Here is a 23,217-nt window from a genome sequence, read left to right as displayed (position 1 = left end):
TTCTCACACTGAGAATGGGAGAAATTATAAGGAACAGGCAAATGAATTCCAGGTAAAACTTTAATGTACTCCTGGATATTATTTTCTTCCTTGCCATGGGTCTAAATCTCTCAGGTTTCATTTTTTTTCTAAAGAGTTTCCTTTTTCTAATTTGAATACTAGTTACAAGCCCAACTGGAATTCTCTTCATAGTGCAAATTGTGTCTAGCCTAGAGCTATCATAAGTAGGTTCCCGATTAATTTTTCATGTACTGTATAAAAATGTATTGGTTATAATCCTCATAATGGTGGAATATAAAGGTTCATATTTTTATTTTATTTTTATTTTTTAGAAACAACTTGTAAAGATAATCCACATGAAGAACACCTGTCTATTGGAAATACTTAGTGAAAGCTTGTCTTGGACTAAAAGCTGAAGATTTATTTTATTTTTATTTATATGATATGGACTGGTGCCTGGCCTAAGAATTGTATTAATTTTCTAATTCTGTTTAAAAAGGGCTGATAACTAAGAATTCTGTACCCTATACAAAATACCACAATCCTATTCTGATTTTTATCAAAGAACAGGAGCTTGAACCAGACTGGGTGGGGAGATGAAAGAAGGAAAGTATCTACAGATATTTTGGGTTTTAATGTTACTTGCCACATATTGAGCTTACTGCTTACTTTTCTACAGTTCCTTTGAAACACCTGTTATTTAAAAAACGGATTCTGTTCCTTGGTTTTTGTGGGTATAGAAACCCATGTGAGGGAAACCTGTTTTGTCATGAAAATAGGAAAGTTTCCCTGAGAAAGAACAAATTGCTAGAGAGTATTAAAAAGACAATTCCTGGAAGAAGTACTGTTTAACAAACAAACATGGGTTATATTGTATCACATACAGCATATATGTACCACTAGTGGTCTTTTTTTTTAAAGGTGTGTTGAAGATGTACTGTAGACCTCTTCAAACATCAGAACATTACAATAGACTTGCAAGTTTTTTTGCCATATACTTGCTAAAGAAAACCAACTATTAAATTGCCTTCTTGAAAAATGTTTTTAGCTTGCATTATCCTATTCATTTGGATACTTCATTGTTAAAATCCACATATTAATGCCTAGGATAACATAAAAGAGAAAACATCCACTATGGAATACAATACCAGTTTACAGAACATAATTTAACTTGAGGACTCTTAAACCAATCTTCTGACTTACCCTAGTTGCTTCCTCTGAATATTTCTATATTCTCATTTGGGATGTTTGTAGAGTGAAAATTCTTTACTTTCTCTTAAATTAAGACTCATTAAAAGCCTGTTAGAGATGTGCCCACCTAATTTGTTTACTACTGGGCTAGATCAGTCACATGGTGCCTTTATGAAGCAGTTGAAAAGCACTGAGCCTGAATGATACTAAATAAGTATCATTGCACTGGTTAAACTTTACTTCTTCCTTCGGGTAATTCTATACAAGAAGGTCTAAGAAAACAAAGTATTGTGTATTTATAGTTTTATTAAATGTTGAAATGTTTTTTAGCATTCCAGTGTTATTATAAATGAATGTATGGGGTTGGTAAGTTAACTTTTACAACATGTTTTAAGGCTAGACATTGGGTAAGGTACTTGAAATGCCTGAGAAAATATGCAATCTGCTGCTTAAAATGGTGAAATAGATTGCTAGACAAGATCTTCTTCCCAAATATGGAATGGTTCAGGTGGATGTGCTCCTGTCTTTTCCCAAAATACTCTGAAGAACTTCTTGCCTTCTCTGAGCAGAAGGGCCTTAGCTGTCAACACAGACTTCTTCTACAAGCCCCGCATTTTCAGTCAGCATTTTATGAAATGGAACATGTCAAGACTACGTCATGTCTTCAAGAATCTGCTGTAAAATTATTAAACTACTTGCCATTTCTTCAGAAAATATCTGTTGCTGAATGTTTAGTAACTATCCTTTATATTACAAAAAGTAGAGTTCTACTTGTAGTTGTTTGTACAATAGAACAGCTGGCTTAGTATCAAGATTGGCTGGATGCTGTTGTCTTGAAAGTCTTGACTCTTTTTGACATCACTGCAGCACTTGGCATGGAGAAAGAGCACGGTGAGTATTAAACTTTTATTATTGGAATACATTAGATCAGCGTTTCTCAACCTAGGGGTCGGGACCCCTAGACGGGGGAGGTCATGAGGGTGATATCGGAGGGGTCTCCAAAGACCATAAGAGAACGCCTATTTCTGATGGTTTTAGGAACAGAGAAGTCTGAAGGTCTCCCTACCTGTCCTCTTCCTTTTTGGAAGCATTGTGTATTTGTGCTAAACTTGGTCCAGATCCATCAGCTGGGTGCACATTGATGTGCGTGAACCAATGCAGTCAGTCCCCTTGAAATCCCACCAGTATTCAAAGTTTGGCATGTTGGGTAGGTGTGGCAAGTTTACTAGTTCCATCACCAGTTTCAGAGTGTTGGTGAATTACAACTCCCAGAATTCAAAAACAGCCCCCACCCCACCAGTATTCAATGTTGGCCATGTAGGTAGTGTGCCAAGTTTGGTGCAGATCCATTGTGTGCTGGGTTGAGTGCTCTTTGATTGTAAGTTAGCTATAAATCCCAGTAACTACAACTCCGAAATGACAAAATCAACCCACCAGTATTCAAATTTCGGCATATCAGGTATTTGTGCCTAATTTGGTCCAGTGAATGAGAATACATCTTGCATTATCAGATATTTACACTACAATTCATAACAGTAGCAAAATTACAGTTGTGAAGTAGCAACGAAAATAATGTTATGGTTGGGGGTCACCACAACATGAGGAACTGTATTAAGAGGTCACAGTATTGGGAAGGTTGAGAACCACTGCATTAGATTGTGTAAGGCATCCTATGTGTAATATTCTTCTTCCTGGGATTTTTAAGAATTGAGGGAGCATCAGATAAAATTTAGCAGAGGTGTTTTTGTAGTGTATTTTGATTGCTCATTGTCCCTCTGAATAAGCCACCCTGAAAAGCTCAGTATGTTAGATAGCTCTAGTATACTGACAGATAGATAAAAACACAGTAGTATGTGGGGGAATTCAAATGTACAGTAAAGATTTCCACTACATAATAGTGTTCCTTAGTCCCACTTCTGCAAGCTGTCTTGTTCTTTTGTTCTTACGTCTGGTCCCAAATCCAGACAGAGCGTTCAAAGCAGTTAATTGTGCAAACTAAGTACACATATCTAGACTTCTGAATCTTGGAGCTTTAAGCATATAATCCCACTCTAAATGTTGACAGCCCTTTGTCTGGAAGGAAATGCTGCTATTCTGATATATTTGGTAATGCTGCTGAGGAATGATGACAATAAAAGGCCGAATTGCAGTGCCTGTGAACAGTTTCTCTCTAAAGGCATGATGACAAAACTCCTTGAAGCGACTTTTTTTGTCTGACCTCAGCAACTTCATGTGAAGTACAAAACAGGCTATGTGACTTCTGCAGAGAATCTTTTCCCAGACTACAGGTGATAGATATACTTGATATATTCCAGTGAATCAGCCAGTTGAGGAGTCTTGTAGTCTTGCACTTGTGTGCTCATCTTCAGTGCCACACACATAGTGGGGAGGTTCAAGTGTTAAAACTGCAAATGAGAATCAATCAATGATTCTGAATTGTGGGCAGATTTAAGAAAAGCCTCTTGTATCATCTCACCTGTGGCTGAAGACAAGTACAAGCCAGGTCTGCTCTGCCCATTGTAGCAAAATTTATTTTACGTCTGAGGGAATGGTTGTCCCAGTACTATGAAATGGTATGCAATTTTAGCTTATGTGAAGCATCAGTCCACTTTAGCATTGCAGTTACTAGATGTAGTCATTTTTTACTTTTAGAAAAATACTGTATTGATTACCAAATATGAAATAATTCCTAGCTCTAGAACAGTACCTTTAAGAAGTAATGTTATGTTGTTGGTTTTCTTAAGGGTTAGATCCTTTTGATTAGAGCCAAAGATTGTATTACATAAATATATTCAATCTATAGGAGGTTTATACTTAATGAAGTGAGGAAGGAGCTACTGTCGGAGGGGAAATTCTGTGGAAATTGTCCTTCCGTCTCCCACTTTCCTATTAGTATATTGTGGGAACACTCTTTTCCTGAATAGAAAAGGGCTTACTGGAATCTTAAGACCCAAGCCTCTCAATCTGCAAGATTTAATGGTTTGAGCAACTATTTAAAGAATGTTTTTTAAAAAATCAACTTCATGCGAAAATTGTGTTATTTCTGTCCTTCCTGCCCCCATCCAGGTGCACCTATTAGTGCAGGTTTAATTCGAGCAGAGACTGGCAAGATGCATCTTCCTTGATAACTTCTGTCATCTGAAACAGAATGAATTGCCTGGACTTTTGTCTTCCAATAGATGAAATATTAACCTATTTTCATAAGGCTAAACCCAATGGATGGAATACAAACATGTTCTGAAATGTTAAAAAAATGCAGAGAATCTAAATGAGCTTTAATAAAATTATCCAGTTGAATCTGCTTCATTTTGAATGTCTACTTTCTGAAGGCACTTTGCTGCAAAATATTTGGTGTTGTTCGGACGAGTTATGTTTTGACAGACTGACCACTAAGTCAAACTTTCAGATTTATCTTGTGCTATTCAAAACTGGTTCTTAAAGCACTTTGTTCTAAAAGGATCAAGTTTATTTTCATTGATAAAATGCTGATCTGTTCCATATTCTTGAAGGAACTGATTATTTATGATATTTCTGCTGCATTAAAAGATCTTTTTTTTTAAAAAAAATGTGTATTTCATAATAGTGTAAATTGTCCAGAATAATGTAGATTACTTCAAAACTTCCATGATTAAAATTATATCATACTAGCTGTGCCCGGCCACGCGTTGCTGTGGCGTTGTCTGGTGGTGTTGGTGAGAAATCGTTGAGGTAGTGGTGGTATTGAATGTCTGTTGTATGGTTGTCTTTATGTTTAGCATGCACACTGAAGTGGATTATATGGCAGTGTGGAGTCAAGATAATCCAGATCAAAGCAGATAATATAAGATTCTAAATGGGTTATATAGATGTGGAAGGGCCTTGAGTCTACACTGCCACATAATCCAGTTAAAATCTGATAATCTGTGGAAGAGGCCTAAGTGAGGCCTAACTGTGCCTGTCCCCTGGGCTGAGTAGGTTTGCTAGGAGACCAAGTGGGTGGAGCTTAGCCTTCTAACTGGCAGCAATTAGATAAAAACTATTATTCCTTTCCCTCTAATTAGGAATTTATTTTTCTTTTCTTTTTGTTGTATCAACCTAGAGCCGTGAATGATGGGTTGTGTTGTCAAATTTCGAGGTTGGGGGGCCTTTAGTTTTGTTGTTTTGTCCGCTGCCGTGATGCCATCACTCTTTTATATATATAGATAAAACATGACTACTGAAGCCATCTCCTGGCAGGGAATGTTATTGTATTTGTGCTGTATCATCATTTTCATAGTTTCCTGGAAATGTACCAATACTGTTCGAGAAGCACTGTTGTAATTGAATTCTCTTTTCTATAAGTATGCATCCTAACGGTTTGTAGGGTTTTGTATTTTGATGCTTTTGCTTAAACTTGAAGGCTGGTTCACAGTGTATGTTCCATACATTCTATCTAATTTTCTGATTTCATTCTTAATTTTTGGCCTTCGGCAAAACAGACTGTATATCAGTAGTTCTAATCTAGTTGTGTAATTGTCCCATTGTTTCCCAGAGCTCCCCAGATAATTGTTAGACTGCAGCTTCAGCATTTCACATTGCTGGCCACCAAGGCAGTTGGAATTTACAGTTCAGCTGGAACATGATACCCATGAAATGAACACAACTTCTGTTTAATTACTATCAAAATGGGATGTTTGTAGATAAAACAAATAGTAAAAAAAATTGATCAGAAAGTCTATGATCCCAATTCTACTAAATAATTTTTAGTTTGACCAGTTGCTTTTATGGTATGTGGGGAATGACAAAATTATGCTGCATCAAAACTATTTTGTTCAGTATTGTTCTTAACTGACCACCTATGGAAAGCCCACAAACAGGTTTCCTGTGAAATTCTCCCTCCATTCATTCCCCAGGAACAGGTAGTGAGAGGCATAATGCTTAAATAATGGGAGACAACATAGCCTTATTCTTCTTGCATTCATCTAGTCTATTTTGAAATTGCAGTTTAGTGATAAACATGCTATACAGCAAGTTTTAATGTACTCCAGCTGCACTTTGAAATACTTTTTCAAAGTAATACTGAATCTTAAGTTCAACTTCTTGGGGGTTGCTTTCAAGACTGATCACAGCAGTGATACCTGGTTCCCCCTCAGCAAATTGCTTTGATGTGGACACAAAAAAGCAATGTAGTATGTAGATTTGATCAAGAGGGAAGAAATCACTATCTTGAAATGTATCTGATGGAGCTGAATACTAGGACCTTCAACTACAATACCTATAGAACAAAATTAATGTATAATGTAACAAAAGAATGCATTAAGCCTACCACTACATCCTAAGTCTGTGATGTAGCTTTCCTTCTACTTAAACTTTTTCCTAAATGTCAAATATATATTCTTCTGCTCAACTTATTGTTTAGTTTGTTAAACAAATAAGGCAAAATGAGTTGGGCAAAGTTACAATGGGAATGTTGATGCAACTGAATGCTATAATTTGGATAATACAGAGAAATACTGCTAGTAACATTAGCTAACAATTGCCATCCTCACAAACATTTCAAATTATGTAGCTAAATCACTGCCAAATAAGTTGGTTTGGATATGAAGACAATGCAGCTTCCATTACTCCTTATATATATGATGGGGGACAGTCTTATACCTAACTCTTAGAAACAAGTGAAAATGTTAGCATGCCTTACCTCTCCCTGAGTGCACCAGTAATACTGTCATACTCATAGTACTCATACTCAATACTGCTATTTCCCTCTATGGTTTTAATCTTGCCATCATAATTAAAAGTTAGGCTAGTTTCAACCTGAGGAGAGACACCAACGCATGCTCATACATGTTATCAGGATTCAAACTTGTCCAAAACAAAAGCAGTATTTAATACAGCACAAATCGCATCTTATTTGCAAGCAAGTCAACTATACAGAAATCTTACAATGTCCTAATCCAATAAAAATATTCTTCCAAATAAGTCTTATTTTGAAGTCTTTGTGTCTGATGGATTTTCACCAGTGTCAAGTGTCTTCAGCAATCGAAAAAGGCCAGCTGCTTCTCTTATTCGACTGAATTCAATACAAAATGCTTGTACCTCTATAAATAAGTCCTGTACATTAATGATCTTGTTCCGAATCAAGGATTGTAGGAAGACACAAACGAGACGAACCAGCCGATTCTGAAACAAGAAAATCCCATATGTCTTTCTTTGTAAAAACAGATTAAGAATAATCATATCCTCCTTAACTAATACAATGGGAGAAATATCTAAGGGAACAAATCTGTTTATACTTTGTAGCCCAAATCAATAAAGCTATCAGATTTCACTTTTTAATTCTGTTAATTGAAACATTCCATGAGGGGGGAGGCATTTTCTGAAAGTTACAATTTCCATCTTTAGTCTTTTAAAATAAATATTTTAATATTGAATACTTTGAGATAAGGATATTTTTGAGGCTTAAACACGTAGGTATGAACATAATTACTATTTGATATCTGTGAAAAAGTAAAAGGTTCTGCCTTTCTGATCTTCAGTTCTGGATTCTTTAGGCTTAAAATGAATACCAGAGGCAGTAACATAGGATTTTAAAACTGGGTGGATATTTCAAATTCCTAAGTAAAAACCCCGCCTGGGGGATTGTAAATACTTTCCATATTTTTGGAAGCATACATTACCATCCTAGAGATTTTTTCAGTTTGCCTCCCATAAGTTAAGTGGGAACATTTCAGGAAAAACAACCTTTTGCCCAAATGTGTCATACAACCTAGAACACGCACTGCATAACTAAAACACCAGTAATACCTACCTGCATATATTTATCTTTAATTTGTTCACATGTAGAAATACAATTGGAGATATAAAGGTGGATAAATTCTGGAGGAAGATCAACTGCTGTAGTAAGCCTGTTCAAAATATTAAGGAGTATTTTAAATTATTCTGCAACTAGCCTGTTACATAAACAGTTGTATACATTACTAATCTTGGCTGGGGAAATCAAAACCCTTCATTGTGCCCTCAAATAGTAACTATTACTCTGTGTGGGAAAGTTAGGGGAAAACACATACATTCTAATTAGGCCAATGAAAGATGGTTTCTTTGCGTAAAGATCTCTTACGTTAGCTTAAAATTTTTCAAAACTTAATTTAATCTAAACACCTGTAACTACATCGACCTCAACCTTTTAAAGCCTTTAAATAAATTCAAAGATGATGAAAGGCAGAGAGTTGCTGTAATACTGTTCTAAGCATATTTTTGTCAAAAACACGCATTGTGAAAGTAAAAACATACCTATTTACAACTTCCATTGAATGTAGAGACATATCCATGTTGACCAAGACCGAAAAATATTCTGTTATCTGACTTGACTGCATTAATTTAAGCAGCATCTCTATAGCAACTAGGGGGTTATTTTCCACCAAGTCAGGTAATTTGGCAGGTGTAAGTCCAATATGATAAACAAGCTTGGGATCTTTTTCCAGTTCGCCAAGGAGCTGCATTAAAAATAAAAGCAATCAACATTACTACCAACATGATACCGCATAACAGACTAAAATCTATACAGCTTTTTCACATTTAGACAGGAGGCTGCTGCTCATTGGGAATTGAAACCAATTTTTGCCCCCCACATGCTATATCAGCATGTCACCAATATGCAATATTAAAGTTGCATCACTTCAGGATTCAGGTGAAGGTTTTTTCGTCCCTAGAAAATAAATTATTGAATGATCACGCTCTCTTCAGGTGAAAAATTGTCCCCTACCATTCAAAATGGCAACTTGGAGGCTTTCAGGGACATGCTGGTGGGCCTGATACAGCCTGCATTTTTTTCAACTTCTGCTTTACAGGTTACATTAACATGCAAAGTATGAGAGTCAGCACATATAGCAGCACAGCAGCACACCTACCTGTGTTTGCTGCTGTGATGACAAAGGACTTTTGAATGCTTTGGCCATGATTCGCTTGATTTCTACTCCAGCACTGTTTTTCACACACATTGACTTATCCCACTGAATGGCATGATCTGGTTCTATGGGGTTTAACCAAGCTAGTTCATCTTCACAAATGTGGAGTGGAGGTGGTGGCCGGATAAATTCTGGCCGAAAATGACCTAGGGGAAGGAATTTATACTCACAGTAACTCTCAAACAAAAACATTTTTAAAATAAATACCCATAATGCTAGACAAGCTATAGTTTTAACAACACCACTTACCATGTTTCTATATACCATGGCTATTTTGAACCATTTGGTGCAGGAGACCTATGCTTACCTCCTACCCACCAAATAAATCAATTTCTACTGCCAACCTGTTTGCAGTGCCTATCTGCTCTTATATGATAATGACGTACCTCTATACCATCATTTAGAGTGCTAGATAAACAGTCGACATGAATGTCTTGTGTGTTCTATCAAATGAGTAGAATGAGTATCCTCAAACAGATTCTTGAAAGACACGCTGAGCATGAGAAAATGCATTTGGGAATTTTACTATAAAACTAGCACAAAATTTCTCCTCTACAAGCACCAAGAAATGTAATTTCTTTAAGAATATTCAGGATTTCACTAATAACATTACTCCCTGTTTAATATATTCCATAAAACAACTTCTTTTCCACATGAGGAACCAAGTATTTATGATTGACACGTCATTACAAATACTGTTGTGTGCCTTTAAGTAGTTTCCAATATTGGCGACCATAAGGCAAACCTATCACAGGGTTTTCATAGCAATAGTTCTTCAGGATGATTGCCTCTGCCTTCCTATGAGGTTGAGATAGCATTACTTGCTCAAGTGGGTTTCCTTGGCCACGCAGAGATGCAAATTCTGTTCTGCAGAGACGTGACCTAACACTCAAACTAGTACATCATGCTGGCAAATATTATTATCACTTATTTATATAGTGTAATCAGTGTATCTGTAGCCTTCAAATGAAGAAAGGCTGTATTTTATGCTTGAAAAAACACAGGCTAATTTTCAAACACCTGGATAGTTCGTTGCTTAAAGCAAAAGACCAACATAGTTTTTATATACAGTTAGTTTTGTACTAGTAAGTGAGAATGGAGCTTCATTCTTTCATAGAGTGCTGATAATATTTACAATACAGCTAATATGTTAATATAATTATAAGTAGTTTCATTTACTATTAAATGTAAAAAAAAAACCTATACGCATTAAGGACTATGTCCAACTCCATGCAAAAGCAGTTGACTGACTTAAAATTGGTATAACTGTGTGACTGTGAAGGGAACTTACATGCTCTCAGTACCAGGGACAAGGAAGAGCTATGCCCACCTGTTATACAGGCTGTTGTGCCATCTGGGAGAAATGCTTGCACGTTTATTTAAATTGTAGGATGTGATTACCATTATATGATTATGACTCTTATTGGCTAAACAAGATGTGTCAGTTCAATTCAGGTTATTTCAGCACTCATATTGGCTCCTATACAGAAAAACCCATCACTTTAAATATTACTTTGCAAATCCTAACATCAGTCATTGATTTGGAGGAAATCCATCTTCCAGACTGCAGTCGAGTGATGTCTACTACTCTGAATATTAGTTGCAACCAATACAATTGAAAACTGTACAAACTTTGTAATGCAATTACAAAGTAAAAGGAGCATTATAGCAGATCATGTAGCAATGCATACTTTCAATAGGTGGCTTTGGTCCACTCACTAGAGCTTCAGTGATTTGGGAGGCGACAGAACTGTCAAAACCAGAATTTGAAGAATCTGGGTCAGGGTCACTGAGAATGCTGGGAAAACTTGCTTTACTCTGTGTAGGCAGCTCAGACTGACGCTCTGGAAGACAAAATGGTTTAACTCAGTTTTAGAGCACGCAATCTCAAGAAAATCTCAAGTCAAAGAGGATTAAATTTATCTGTTTCATTACATTGCTGCCTATAGGCAGTAAATGGCAGAAATAAATTTGTGAGTTATTTGAAAATTCATTATTTCATACAGCTCTCAGAAGGAAAAGATTTGCATCTTGTAACTGGAAAATATTCTCATGATGTTTTTTTCCTGAAAATGGAAGTCATGTCAACTTTAAGAAACACAAAAGACTGTTAATTTAATCAGACTCATAATACTTTGAGATTTTTCTGCAGTTTTACAGAAGGAAAAAACTATGATTCTACTGACTACATGGATAAAGAATTAACAAAAAAAAAAGAACAATATACCAGCTTTCATAGTTCCTTCCGTATTTTCAGAATTTAGGCCAGACAATTAAAATCAGCACCAATACTTGAATTTACTAATTTCAATTTAGTGAGTAACAGTAAGTGGGATAATTAATACTGCTAGGAACACTTGCACAGGACCATCATACTCCACCAGTGAAGCAATCATCTATACATTTCTCTGAGTTGAAATCTAATGAAGGCATATGTAATTTTTTTAAAAAAAATGTTAGTTCTAAATCTGCATGATTTGGATAGACTTTCACATTCCTAAGTAAAATAGATGCACAAAGGTATACAGTGTTCCCTCACTACTTCACTGTTCGCTTTTTGCGGATTTGCTTGTTTTGCGGTTTTTCAATAAACTCTAAAAGACTATTATAAATCATAAAAAATTACAATTTACAGACTAATGAAGGGAGGAAGGAGAAGTCGAAGGGAGAGAAAAGGAGCCCAAGAGGCAACGGGAGGAGAAGGAGGCAATTTATCAACACACAATTGGTTGATAAAGACTTAAAGGTAAAGGTTTTCCCCTGACGTTAAGTCCAGTCATGTCTGACTCTGGGGGTTGGTGCTCATCTCCATTTCTAAGCCGAAGAGCCGGCGTTGTCCATAGACACCTCCAAGGTCATGTGGCTGCCATGACTGCATGGAATGCCGTTACCTTCCCGCTGGAGCGGTACCTATTGATCTACTCACATTGGCATGTTTTCGAACTGCTAGGTTGGCAGAAGCTGGAGCTAACAGCGGGCGCTCATTCCGCTCCCGGGATTTCAATCTGGGACCTTTCGGTCTGCAAGTTCAGCAGCTCAGTGCTTTAACACACTTCGCCACCAGGGCTCCGATAAAGACTTAAAATAGTGTATAACTACTAAAATAATGTATAAATATTAAAATAAATATATTGTCCCTACTTCGCAGATTTTCAGTTTTTGTGGGTGGTCCTGGAACATAACCCCAGCGATAAGTGAGGGAACACTGTAATCCTGTTACTGATTTACAGGCATCTATGTGCATGTCATATAAGCATAAATCCCTTTCTGGACTGGTCTTAGAGGGCTACTCTCTTGCCCTTGTACTCTGTCCAAAAACCTCTCACATGAAGCATCAGCTCTAAGGAGGATACAGGACACCTGTTCAGATTTACACATGTGGGATCTTGGCCATTATATGAGAATGGCATGTCACATATTTCCTTTATCTCTTTTACTTATGTGCTGTCTAGAAATCCCATTACTATTAGTATTACAAGTTAAGCCTCCCTTATCCTAGATGCTTCTGACCTAAGTGTTTCATATTTCACACTTCTTTGGATTTTGGAATGCGTATGAACTGTATCTGAGATTTGAGACGGAGGGAGGCGGGAGAAGTATGGATTCAGATCAAGTACTAAACTTGGATTCCTGCCATTTCTGAGCCTCAATCTCTCTCCAGTGTTGTATCTCATGCACAACACATGGCTTGGGAGGGGGGACGGGACTCAGGAACTGCAAAATCATTGAAATCTAAGAATAGTTAGCATGAAATAACACCTTTTGCTATGTCACAGATCCTTGCATTTCTCTCCAATTTCTTCTTCACTGCTTGTGTTTTATATGAGACATGAGGCTGGAGGGAGACTCGAGGTTATATGAAATGGCAGAAATCTACACCTCCCACCAACTCACAGGTCTCCGCCTCTCTTTAGCCTCACATGTTTCTCCAGACCTCTCCTCTCTGGAGCCACATCTAATGTCTCAAAGACACTGGGCAGAAAAAAAGGTTCCAGTTTTTTAGGGATTTAGATTTCTGAATTCCAGATAAGTAATAGCTGTTGCAATAATAGCAAGTTTTAAATTATCTTGCAGCAAGTTACTAGATTCTACAATGACAGAGAGATCTTAGGCCAGACTTCTTCCCAGTACAAGCAAACTATGGACAACTTCTGCAAGCTGCAGCACTGCCTTCCCGTTCCACTATAACTTATTAAAGTTTATATTCTCTCCTTGAACGCATAATGAATTTGAGAACTTTTCACTCGAAATGATAATCGAATATCCAAAGGAGTGTCTGGCAGTGCAGATTAGAAAATAGACACTGATAGTGAGTTGTCAAAGTGACTTGAACTCCCAGAATATGTTTGAGAGAGCTGTAAAGTTGGACAGGCAGAGCTTGCATGATTTTGTGGAACAATGACCCTAATTTTAAAACATATATATATATATACGCACAATAAGGTCACACTAAGATACTAATTTAATTTTTACAAAGACTGCCAGAGCCCCAAGGTACATTTAGAGATGCCTATCAATATTTTTAACATTGAACCGGGGGGTGGGGCAGCTTAAGCTATATGGGCAGTTCTCATCCAGGTTTACAAGTAGTTCCCAAGTTACAAACATCTGACTTACAAACAACTCAGTTAAGAATGGGGGTGAGACAACAGGAAGTGAGAGAAATCTACCCCTCTGAAAGGAAATTCACTCCTGAAAAGAGTTATCATGGGAAAAAGGTGTCTCAACTGAAGCTTTATCACCAATCCTTATCTCCAAAACAAGCCATTTTTTTTTCAAAATCCAATTATCACAGGGATAAAAAGTGTGATGAAATCTGAACAGCGGTAGACAGCAAAACAAACACTACAAGGGTGTTAACCCTTTTCTATGCTACCCAAAGCTAAAACATATATTTTTGGCTGGAGTTACACTGAAAAAATGCACCTGTTCTCAAATTTATTTTCAGTTCACAGAGAGAACAAAGGGGAACTGACCCCTTATAGTTCGCTCCCGCCCAAAGAGTGCTGTGAACCCAAATAAGGATGGATCTGGACCAAACCTGGCACACAAACGCAACATGGCCAACTTTGAATACAGACGGGTTTGGAACAATGGCAGATTATGATGGGAGTTGTAGTTTACCCACCTTCCTATGCATTTTCTAATGGGTCCATTTTAAAATCCAAAATCCAACAATGAATACTTTTTAAATTTATTGTTACAAAAGACCTAATCCGGGCATTGCCGGGTACATAAGCTAGTTCAAAATAAAACAACTGGAGATGTAGTTTAGTACATATTCATCAATTCCAGGAAGTCTGCTTTGATTTGAAAGGAAGGGTTCTGGAAAAATACTGATTTTATTTCAGGTCACTGATTCTTAATCAACAAAGTCTTCTGTCAAATAAACAGTCAGTACTTAAGATAGACCCTTGCCAAAATATTTTTCGTTTTTTCCACAGGCAGGGACATATAATTGGACATAGGTTCTAACTGGCAAAAACAAGTGCTACCATTGCATGAAAATGAAACTTGAAAACAATATGTAGATTACATGAAGAATACTATGCAGTATGGAGAATAAACACCAAATTTAATCAAAAGATACTTCTAATGGCACTTTTCTTTTGGAAGTGGTCCAATTGGTGTGAATGCTGTTACCATTCCAGCACCAAGTCAAAGCATTGCTTGTTATTAGTCTTATTAGCCTAATTAATTTTATTCAATTTGCACATGTGCTATGATTAGCATTATTCAACATTATTTTAACCAATTCTAAATTGCATATGTGCTTTGGCTTGTATTATTTTGAATTATTTTAACTGGTTCTACATAAATTATTTAATACACTTTTGGCACTTTATTTTATTTGTTGTTTAAACTTATTTTACTGTTACATGCCCTAATATCTAATATGACATTGTTTGCTTTAACGTGAGGTAATGCAACATACCAGGTGTAATTTTGTACATCTGTATACAGTCTCCAGGTTATGGACAAGATCTGTAGGTTTTTTCTTAAGTTGAATTTGTATGTAAGTTGAAACAGGTACATTTATTAAGTGTAACTCGAACCAAAAGATTTTTTAAAGTGTTGGATAGCATAGGAAGGGTTAACAACCCTGTAAGGTTTCTTTTTCTGTCTGTACTCCTGGTTCAGAAGATTCCACTTCACTTTCTGTCCCTGTGACAATTAGATTCTGAAAAAATTGAGTTACCATGGAAACAAGGATTGGTGATAAAGCTTCAGTCGAAATACCTTTTCCCCATGATAACTCTTTTAAGAGTGAATTTACCTTCTTAGGGGTAGGTTTTCTCTGTGGTCTCACCTCCATTATTAACTAGAAGCCAGATGTCTGTAACTTGGGGACTACCTGTATATGTTTCATAATAAACAGAGTATTCAATATGCCAATTCCAAAACCCATAGGCTATCTTATAGGATCAGGCATAAATATATCTCTATGAACTTAGAGTGATCATCATGCCCCCACACCAAAAAATTCAAAAGCTTTCATTTTGTCCCATAATTCCATCAGAAAGAAAAAAACAAGAAAATGTAATTATGAATTGGAAAATAATAATAACAACAACAACATAAAGGGACTCAGAGCGGTTTACAAAGGCAACAATAGGAATAAAATAGAAACAAACAAGCAGCAAAAACAAACAGTTACAAATAGAACCAATAAAACAACCAAGGCTAAAACATGTAATAGCTAGACCTCATAAATAACACCACAGGCTGAATAAAATCTGTATAAAAATATATCAATATAAAAACATGGCTCTCCAGTTACTGTAATAACCTTTGGCATGAAAATGTTGACGCCTAAATGCCACAAATGATTTGATCACAAAAGTCAATGTACTTTTAAAAGTGACTGATGGGACTTATGGGGAAAGGAGTAGTCCTTTCTATCTTACGCACAGACACTCTCCTACCCAAAATCGACATTTCACTGTACAGCAACCAAACTGCAGCAACAATAGTTTATTTCTTACCCGCTAATGCCAGCTGAAGGCCACTTATGTCTACAGATTGGCCCATATTTCCTACATCCATTGATGCAATCTGTCGTGGAGTCTTTTTAAACAGTTCTCTCGGGGGAGCCAACATCAACTGGGAAAGAAAGAATCTCTCTGGAGGTGTTATTGGAGGCAGAAAACCTGCAAAGAATAATAACAGTCATACCACAAGAAAAGTATTTTACATGTACTGAAGTGTCAATTTGCAGTGATTCCAGAATTGCATGGCAAAACAGTGACCATTAGTAGTGGCACCAAGGAACTCCCATGAGGGAAGGAAAATTAGTGAAACCCACCTGCCTTCTTTTCAAAACCAGGAAATTCTAGTTAACAGTGGAAACCTCAGGTGCATCTAGATATTGTCTATGAATGTAAGGACCTTGTCTCTTCCAGAACAAGTAGCTCTGGATGCAGCTGATTAAAAAGAATAAAGGAAGAAAAAACAGTTTGGATATTGCACTGATAACTAGTTTTTAACAGGCAAATAATTTGTGTGTGACCATAAGGGTATAGCAAAAAAGAATTACGAAGGTACTGCTTGGCTATAAATTAAGCTCTTTTTTTCCTGTCAGGAGCAACCGGAGTTGCTTCTGGAGTGAGAGAATTGGCTGTCTGCAAGGGCGTTGCCCAGGGGACGCCCGGATGTTTTTGATATTTTACCATCCTTGTGGGAGGCTTCTCTCATGTCCCCGCATGGAGCTGGCGTTGATAGAGGGAGCTCATCCGCACTCTCCCTGGGTGGGATTCGAACCTGGCAGCTTTCAGGTCAGCAACCCAACCTTCAAGTCACGAGGCTTTTATCCCCTTGGCCACCGGAGGCTCCTGTATAAATTAAGCTAAAAGATCTAGACAGACTATACTTAGAATAGTCTATATAGTATAGAACTATATTTAGCTTTTGCGGGATCTTAATACAGTATTTTTGAAAGCTATGCTCATCTCGTTTGCTCTCACTTGAAAAACTTTCAAAATAATTTTATAATAATTGCCATTGCTTAATATACTTCTGGTTAACAATTGTTTTGTTATGTTTCTCAAACTCATCCTCACAATTCTGCAAAGAAAATAATCATAATTTCCCTTATAGATAGATCCTAAGTCGAGAAAATTGCGACTTACTCAAGGCCATCCAGTTCTAACACATATAGGTACTAATACAAACAGGAAATAAGTGCTAGCAAACTGCCTTCTAACTAATTTAGTGGTTTCTTCAAACCTGGAACTGGCCCTCCAGGAATTTTCCGTGTGTTGGTAAAATGGGATCATGAAGAGAGGAGATTTTAATGTCTCCTCCCATAACCAACCTACACTGCTTAATTGACTGGAGATACATCTGATCACACCTCACACATCTCCTCCCTGCTGCTCCTTCATTAATTACTTGAACAAGGAAGGGATTCATGGCTAAAGGGCAGTTTACCCTGCTTCAAACCCGCCACCTTCATGCCCTGGGTGGTAGAAAGAAAGAGACAGGAAGTAGCCCAGTCACTGATCACATTATTAACTACTTTCCTCAGAAAGTAGCCTATGCCTTTTCCACTGTTGGCCTAATACCAAATGAGCTACTTAGACAGCAGTGCTGTGCAACTATATATAAATGTAGTTGAAAAATAAATTTATGTAGCTGAATGTGAATTTGACAAGGACATTTAACTGCCTATAATTAGCATATATGAATGCTTACATTTCCCCTTAAAAAGCAATACAATTTGTAGAAATGTAAAAAGAATCCCAAATTATAAGATGTTAAGGGTGCATACAATTAATGGGTACCCCGATTATAATTAAATTATAAGGCCTTGGAATTGTGCTTCACTCACTAGGCATTCTCCTCTGCTTGGGAATCTAACCAGACTTTTATTTGATAAATCTTATATATTATGGAAGCGTGGCTGACGGAACGGATACTTAGCAGACATTGACAAATTGTCTTGTTTGGCCGCAGAAAGATCATAACGGACATTTCTCAAAGACTGGAAACTCCTTTTGGACTTTTTGCAAAGAAAGAAAATGATTTGGTAACTTTTGGGTTTGATTATTAGAAAAAATGTACTATGGGAAAAAGAGAACTTATGTTAATACTAGAGAGTGAGATTGAATAATCGTTTTCTTCTCCAAACAAGTGTTCTGTAGCATTTGGAGACTCCCATTAATTATAAGTTTTATAATTGTGTTGAATTTCAGACATGGAGTCTGAATTTTTGCCATTTGCCAATGCCAAGGGGTGTTTATAGCTGTGTTGGTTTTGCTGGCTCCAAGAGTTAGCAATATATAAAACATGTCTCCTTATTGGCCAATATTTTTATAGTTCCAAATTGTATATGAAAATTGTACAGTTTGACTATCCATTATCCAAAATGTTTGGGACCAGCAGTGTTTTGGATCTTGAAACATCTGGATTTGCACATACATACATACATACATACATGATGAGATATCTAAACAAAAATTCATTTGTTTTATATACACCTTGTGCATATGGCCTGAAGGGAATTTTATACACAGTATTTTTAATATTCTTGTGCAGGAAAAAAAAGCTTGTGTGCATTGAACCACAACAAAGCAAAGGCATCTCTATCTCAACCACCCATGTGAACAATTTTGGTACATTTCAGATTTCCAGATAAAGGAAATATAATATGTATAACTGATGAAAATATGATTAGAAATCTTTTTCCTTTTCGCTCTCTTTTTTCCTTTTTTTTCTAGATATTTTTCAGTGTAATTTTAAAATTAATAATGATAACGACAACAGCAGATAAAGCACCACTAGCAAAACCGTCTGTGAAGCACACTGCAATCATATTTAATTTTCATTATTTTTATAGAAATCTTTCAGTGTAGTGTTAAAAATCAACAATAACATCAAGAGATAAAGCACTAGCAGAGCAACCTTCTGTGAAGGCAAACAGTAACAACATATATTAACTAAAAAGATGAAGGGAAGTCATCTGATATTTTTCCTTTTCCTTCTTTCTCTCCTTTTTCTACTTTCCTTTTTCCAGATATCATAAAGGTAAAGGTAAAGGTTTCCCCTGACGTTAAGTCCAGTCATGTCTGACTCTGGGGGTTGGTGCTCATCTCCATTTCTAAGCCGAAGAGCCGGCGTTGTCCGTAGACACCTCCAAGGTCATGTGGCCGCCATGACTGCATGGAACGGCGTTACCTTCCCGCCGGAGGGGTACCTATTGATCTACTCACATTTGCATGTTTTTGAACTGCTCAGTTGGCAGAAGCTGGGGCTAACAGCGGGCGCTCACTCCGCTCCCCAGATTTGAACCTGGGACCTTTCAGTCTGCAAGTTCAGCAGCTCAGCGCTTTAACACACTGAGCCACTGGAGGCTCCTCAGATACTATATATATATATATATATATATATATATACTCAAATATAAGCCAACCAGAATATAAGCCGAGGAACCTAATTTTACCACAAAAAACTGGGAAACTTATTAACTCAAGTATAAGCCTAGGATGGGAAATGCAGCAGCTACTGGTAAATTTCAAAATAAAAATATATGCCAATATAATGGCATTAAAGCATCAGTAGGTTAAATGTTTTTGAATATTTACTGTATTTCAAAGAAAAACAGTAAACTAGCTCTGGAAGTGGAAAAGTAGGGTCAACAAAAACAATATGGTATCAACAATAACTTTATGATGATGATAATGATGATGATAATAAAACAACTTCATTTGTATTCCGCCCTATCTCCCCATGGGGACTCAGGTCGGCTTCCATAGTAACAGGCAAACATTTAATGCCTATATAAACAACGCAAAGCTAGATATGGATCTATAATTACGGTAACTTTCAGTGTAATGATAAAATTAATAACAATATCAATAGTGACCCCACTATTAGAGAAGTCTTCTATGAAGGCACACATCAGCAATATATAATGGCTGAAAAGACAATAGATATAATGTATTTTTCTTTCTATATTTCTTTTTTAAAATTGTTGTTAAGATATATTTCACTGTAAAGTTAAAATCAATGACAATAAAAATAACATCACTAGATAATGCACGACTGGTGAAACCTGTGAAAGCACACAGCAGTAATATCTCACTGACAATATGACAGTGGTCTTTTATTTTTTCTCCTTTTTTTTCTTTCCTTTTACATTTTTCTTTATTTTTTTCCAGACATCTTTCAGTGTATATTAAAATCGATTATTCACCAATACATAAACCATGGCTGGAGACCTTCTGTGAAGGCACAGACATCAAGATTTAACTGCCGAGAAGAAGATACAAAGTCGTCTTTTTTTCTTCCTTTTTTCTAGTTCTCTTTTCCTCATTGTTATTTTATTCCCTATCTCAATGTAATGTCCTTTTTTTTCCTTCAGCTCTGAGCCCCAAAGGGGTTTGTTTTTTTTTAGTTTAACCCCCCTAAAATTGGTCATGACAGGCATATGATGGGCTGCGGTGGCCCAATGGGTTAAACTGCTCAACTGCTGAATATGTTGACCTAAAGGTTGGCAGCTCAAAGCGGGTTGAGGTGAGCTTCTGCTGTTAGCCCTAACTTCTGCCAACCTAGCAGTTCAAAAACATGTAAATGTGAGTAGATCAATAGGTGCTGCTTCAGCAGGAAGGTAATTCAGCCTTGCCGGAAACACAACCAAGGTGTCTATGGACAAGCTCCTTGGCTTGGAAATGGAACATGAGCACCTCCCCATGGCCAGACTTGAGTACCGCCTCCAGAAAACTAGAGATGAAAGGGGAAGGCTTTATTTTTGTTCTATGTATTTGTATGTCATTGTTATTCCACTGTATTAAGGCATTGAATGTTTGCCTATCTGTGTATGTTGTAATCCACTCTGAGACCCCTTGGGGAGATAGAGCGGAATATAAATAAAGTGTATTTTTGTATGTGTCAGGGGCAACTTGAAGAACCGCCAAGTTGCTTCTAGTGTGAGAGAATGTTTTGATGTTTTCACCATCCTTGTGGGAGGCTTCTCTCATGTCCCCACATGGAGCTGATAGAGGGAGCTCATCCGCGCTCACCATACAATTGAGTCAGTTTGCTCCAGACCAGTGGTTCTCAACATGGAGTTCCCAGATGTTTTTGGCCTACAATTCCCAGAAATCCCAGCCAGTTTACCAGCTGTTAGGATTCCTGGCCAAAAACATCTGGGAACCCCAGGTTGAGAGCCATTGCTTCAGATCCATTGTGGGTGGGATTCACACGCTTCTCCAGATATGACTGGACTACACCTCTCATTGTGCTCTATCAAGCCCCCCCCCCCCAAAAAGCCCCACCAGTATTTTAATCTGGATCATGAGAGATATGTGTGCCAAGGTTGGTCTAGATCCATGAAACTAGGTAAGAGCCCTTGTGGTTCAAACAAACATCCATACCCGTGTGCTTGAGCCGCCAAGTCCCAGAAACCTTAGCCAGATGGTCCAATTGTGCGGAATTCTGAGAGTTGGAGGCTGGATCAGCTTGTGTAGGCCTGGGCAAACCTGGGCCCTCCAGGGGTTTTGGATTCCAACTCCCACCATTACTAACAGCCTCAGGCCCCTTCCTATTCTCCCTCAGCCGTTTAAGCGGCTGAGGGGGCAAAGGAAAGGGCCTGAGGCTGTTAGGAATGGTTTGAGTTGGAGTCCAAAACCCCTGGAGGGCCCAGGTTTGCCCAGGCCTGAATGGGCGGCTCCAAGAGAGCGGGTTACCTGAGAGCGGGGGCTTCTCGCTGTCGTCGCCGGCCCCTCCGCTTCCTCCTCCTCCTCCGGCCGGGCCTGGCCCAGCCGAGCCGGAGCCCGTGGAGCCTGGGGCGGCGGCGTTGGCATTGGCGGAGGGCTGGGCTGAGGGCGCTCCGGGGGCGGCGCGCTCGGGCGGCGCGGGGTTGAGGAGGTGGGCGAAGATGGCGGCGAAGGGGTTGGCGGCGAGGGGCTCGGTGCGGTACATCTCCCAGAGCAGGTAGAGGGCGGTGAGGCGCTGGGGCGGCGTGGGCAGCAGGTCGGGCTGCTGGAGGAGCAGCACCAGCACGGAGCCCACGCGGAAGTGCTCGGCTTTGCCGAAGTAGTGGTGGAAGGCCGTGGAGAGGCCCTCGAAGGTGCCCCCGCCCGCCTCCTCCGAGACGATGCTCAACAGGCTCGACAGCTCCTTCGGGGAGAGGCTCATCTTCTCAGGAAAGGCCGCTCCAAGCACAGTAGTAGACCGCGGCCGGGAATCGAACCCGCCGCCTCCGGGGCTCAGCCGCCCTCACAACTCGCACGGGCATCCAGCCCCGCCCCACGCGCGCGCGCCCTCTCTCTTATCTCTCGCGACCCCCGGCCCTTTTTTTTCCCTCCTGGTTTTCCTTCCCGCACCACTTCTTCCGCGCTTGCTCTATTGTTCAGCCCCTCACCTTCCTGCCGTAAAGGTACCCGCCGCACGTTTTGCAACACTGTCGCAAAACTACAGGCAGAGGAGCGGGAAACTGGCTCGAGGGAGGAACCATTATTCTCTATGGGCCAGATTGAGCTTCGCCAAGTATCTGAGCCATGCCAATCTGATTGGTTCTTCTCGGCTCGAATACTTGAGGGAAAGACGGGATTGGCTGCTTGGATTTGGAGACGTCAAGAGGAAGAAAGGGATTGGGCGCTTCCTTTCCAGGTGGAGCGCTTTTATCACATGGCACGAGACATGTCTTGCCTCAGAGATTGGCATTCTTTTTTCCAAGCAGAAAATCAGGGTTGAAGGGATAATACTATGTAACACGATTTTTGTTCCTGGGTTATAAATGTCATTTCCTAATTGGTTCTTGTCATAAAGACATGGGAAATGTTTGTTAAACTGCAAAAACTTTGTGTTGTCGAAGGCTTTCATGGCCAGAGTCACTGGGTTGCTGTGAGTTTTCTGGGCTCTGTGGCAATGTTCCAGAAGCATTCTCTCCTGACGTTTCGCTCACATCTATGGCAGGCATCCTCAGAGATTGATTGGAAAATTTATTTGGGAAATTTCTATATAGCCTTTCTCCAACGGACTCATGGTGGTTTACAGCAGCATTAAAACACACAATAAAAAATAAAGCCATTATAAATAACTCAAACTGGAACATAGGTCCTTCTTTGTAGGACATTAAAATAATCAGTTAAAATAGGTGAAA

General features: G+C 38.5%; 2 protein-coding genes and 1 non-coding gene across 3 annotated transcripts in view; 2 read left to right on the top strand and 1 right to left on the bottom strand.

Moving 5' to 3' along the window:
• The window catches only part of rnf149 (ring finger protein 149), a 36,871-nt gene extending 32,379 nt beyond the window's left edge, over positions 1 to 4,492 (top strand). Inside the window, exons 7-8 of the mRNA XM_062975384.1 lie at positions 333 to 2,082; positions 4,258 to 4,492. Coding sequence (XP_062831454.1) covers positions 333 to 388 — 56 coding nt within the window. The 3' untranslated portion in view covers positions 389 to 2,082; positions 4,258 to 4,492. The remainder of the gene's footprint in view (positions 1 to 332; positions 2,083 to 4,257) is intronic.
• On the top strand, positions 3,306 to 3,415 carry LOC134298171 (small nucleolar RNA SNORD89). The gene has a single exon (XR_010005120.1). It is a non-coding gene; the product is annotated as a small nucleolar RNA SNORD89 (small nucleolar RNA).
• Positions 4,493 to 5,803: 1,311 nt separating the features above from the next.
• cnot11 (CCR4-NOT transcription complex subunit 11) lies at positions 5,804 to 22,553 on the bottom strand. Its single transcript, XM_008121264.3, has 7 exons — positions 21,800 to 22,553; positions 16,100 to 16,264; positions 10,805 to 10,957; positions 9,057 to 9,259; positions 8,440 to 8,642; positions 7,958 to 8,054; positions 5,804 to 7,329 (listed from the first exon to the last, which is right to left on the bottom strand). Exons 1-7 carry the CDS (start codon positions 22,248 to 22,250, stop codon positions 7,132 to 7,134), a joined length of 1,470 nt encoding a protein of 489 aa, XP_008119471.1. The 5' UTR covers positions 22,251 to 22,553; the 3' UTR covers positions 5,804 to 7,131.
• Between the last annotated feature and the right edge of the window lie 664 nt (positions 22,554 to 23,217).

Source organism: Anolis carolinensis, chromosome 3, assembly GCF_035594765.1.
Source record: "Anolis carolinensis isolate JA03-04 chromosome 3, rAnoCar3.1.pri, whole genome shotgun sequence".
In the NCBI taxonomy this organism is placed as follows: Eukaryota; Metazoa; Chordata; class Lepidosauria; order Squamata; family Dactyloidae; genus Anolis; species Anolis carolinensis.
Note: the sequence above shows the minus strand (reverse complement) of the source record. Positions and strands in the feature narration are given on the sequence as shown.

What these genes read in the sequence shown, in the direction of transcription:
- cnot11 (XM_008121264.3), bottom strand. Translation starts at nt 22,250, where the DNA reads ATGAGCCTCTCCCCGAAGGAGCTGTCGAGCCTGTTGAGCATCGTCTCG. An exon ending in CATCACAGCAGCAAACACAG is followed by an intron (nt 8,643 to 9,056) that starts GTAGGTGTGCTG and finishes TTTTTAATGCAG; the next exon opens with CTCCTTGGCGAACTGGAAAA. An exon ending in TCAATGGAAGTTGTAAATAG is followed by an intron (nt 8,055 to 8,439) that starts GTATGTTTTTAC and finishes TATTTTGAACAG; the next exon opens with GCTTACTACAGCAGTTGATC.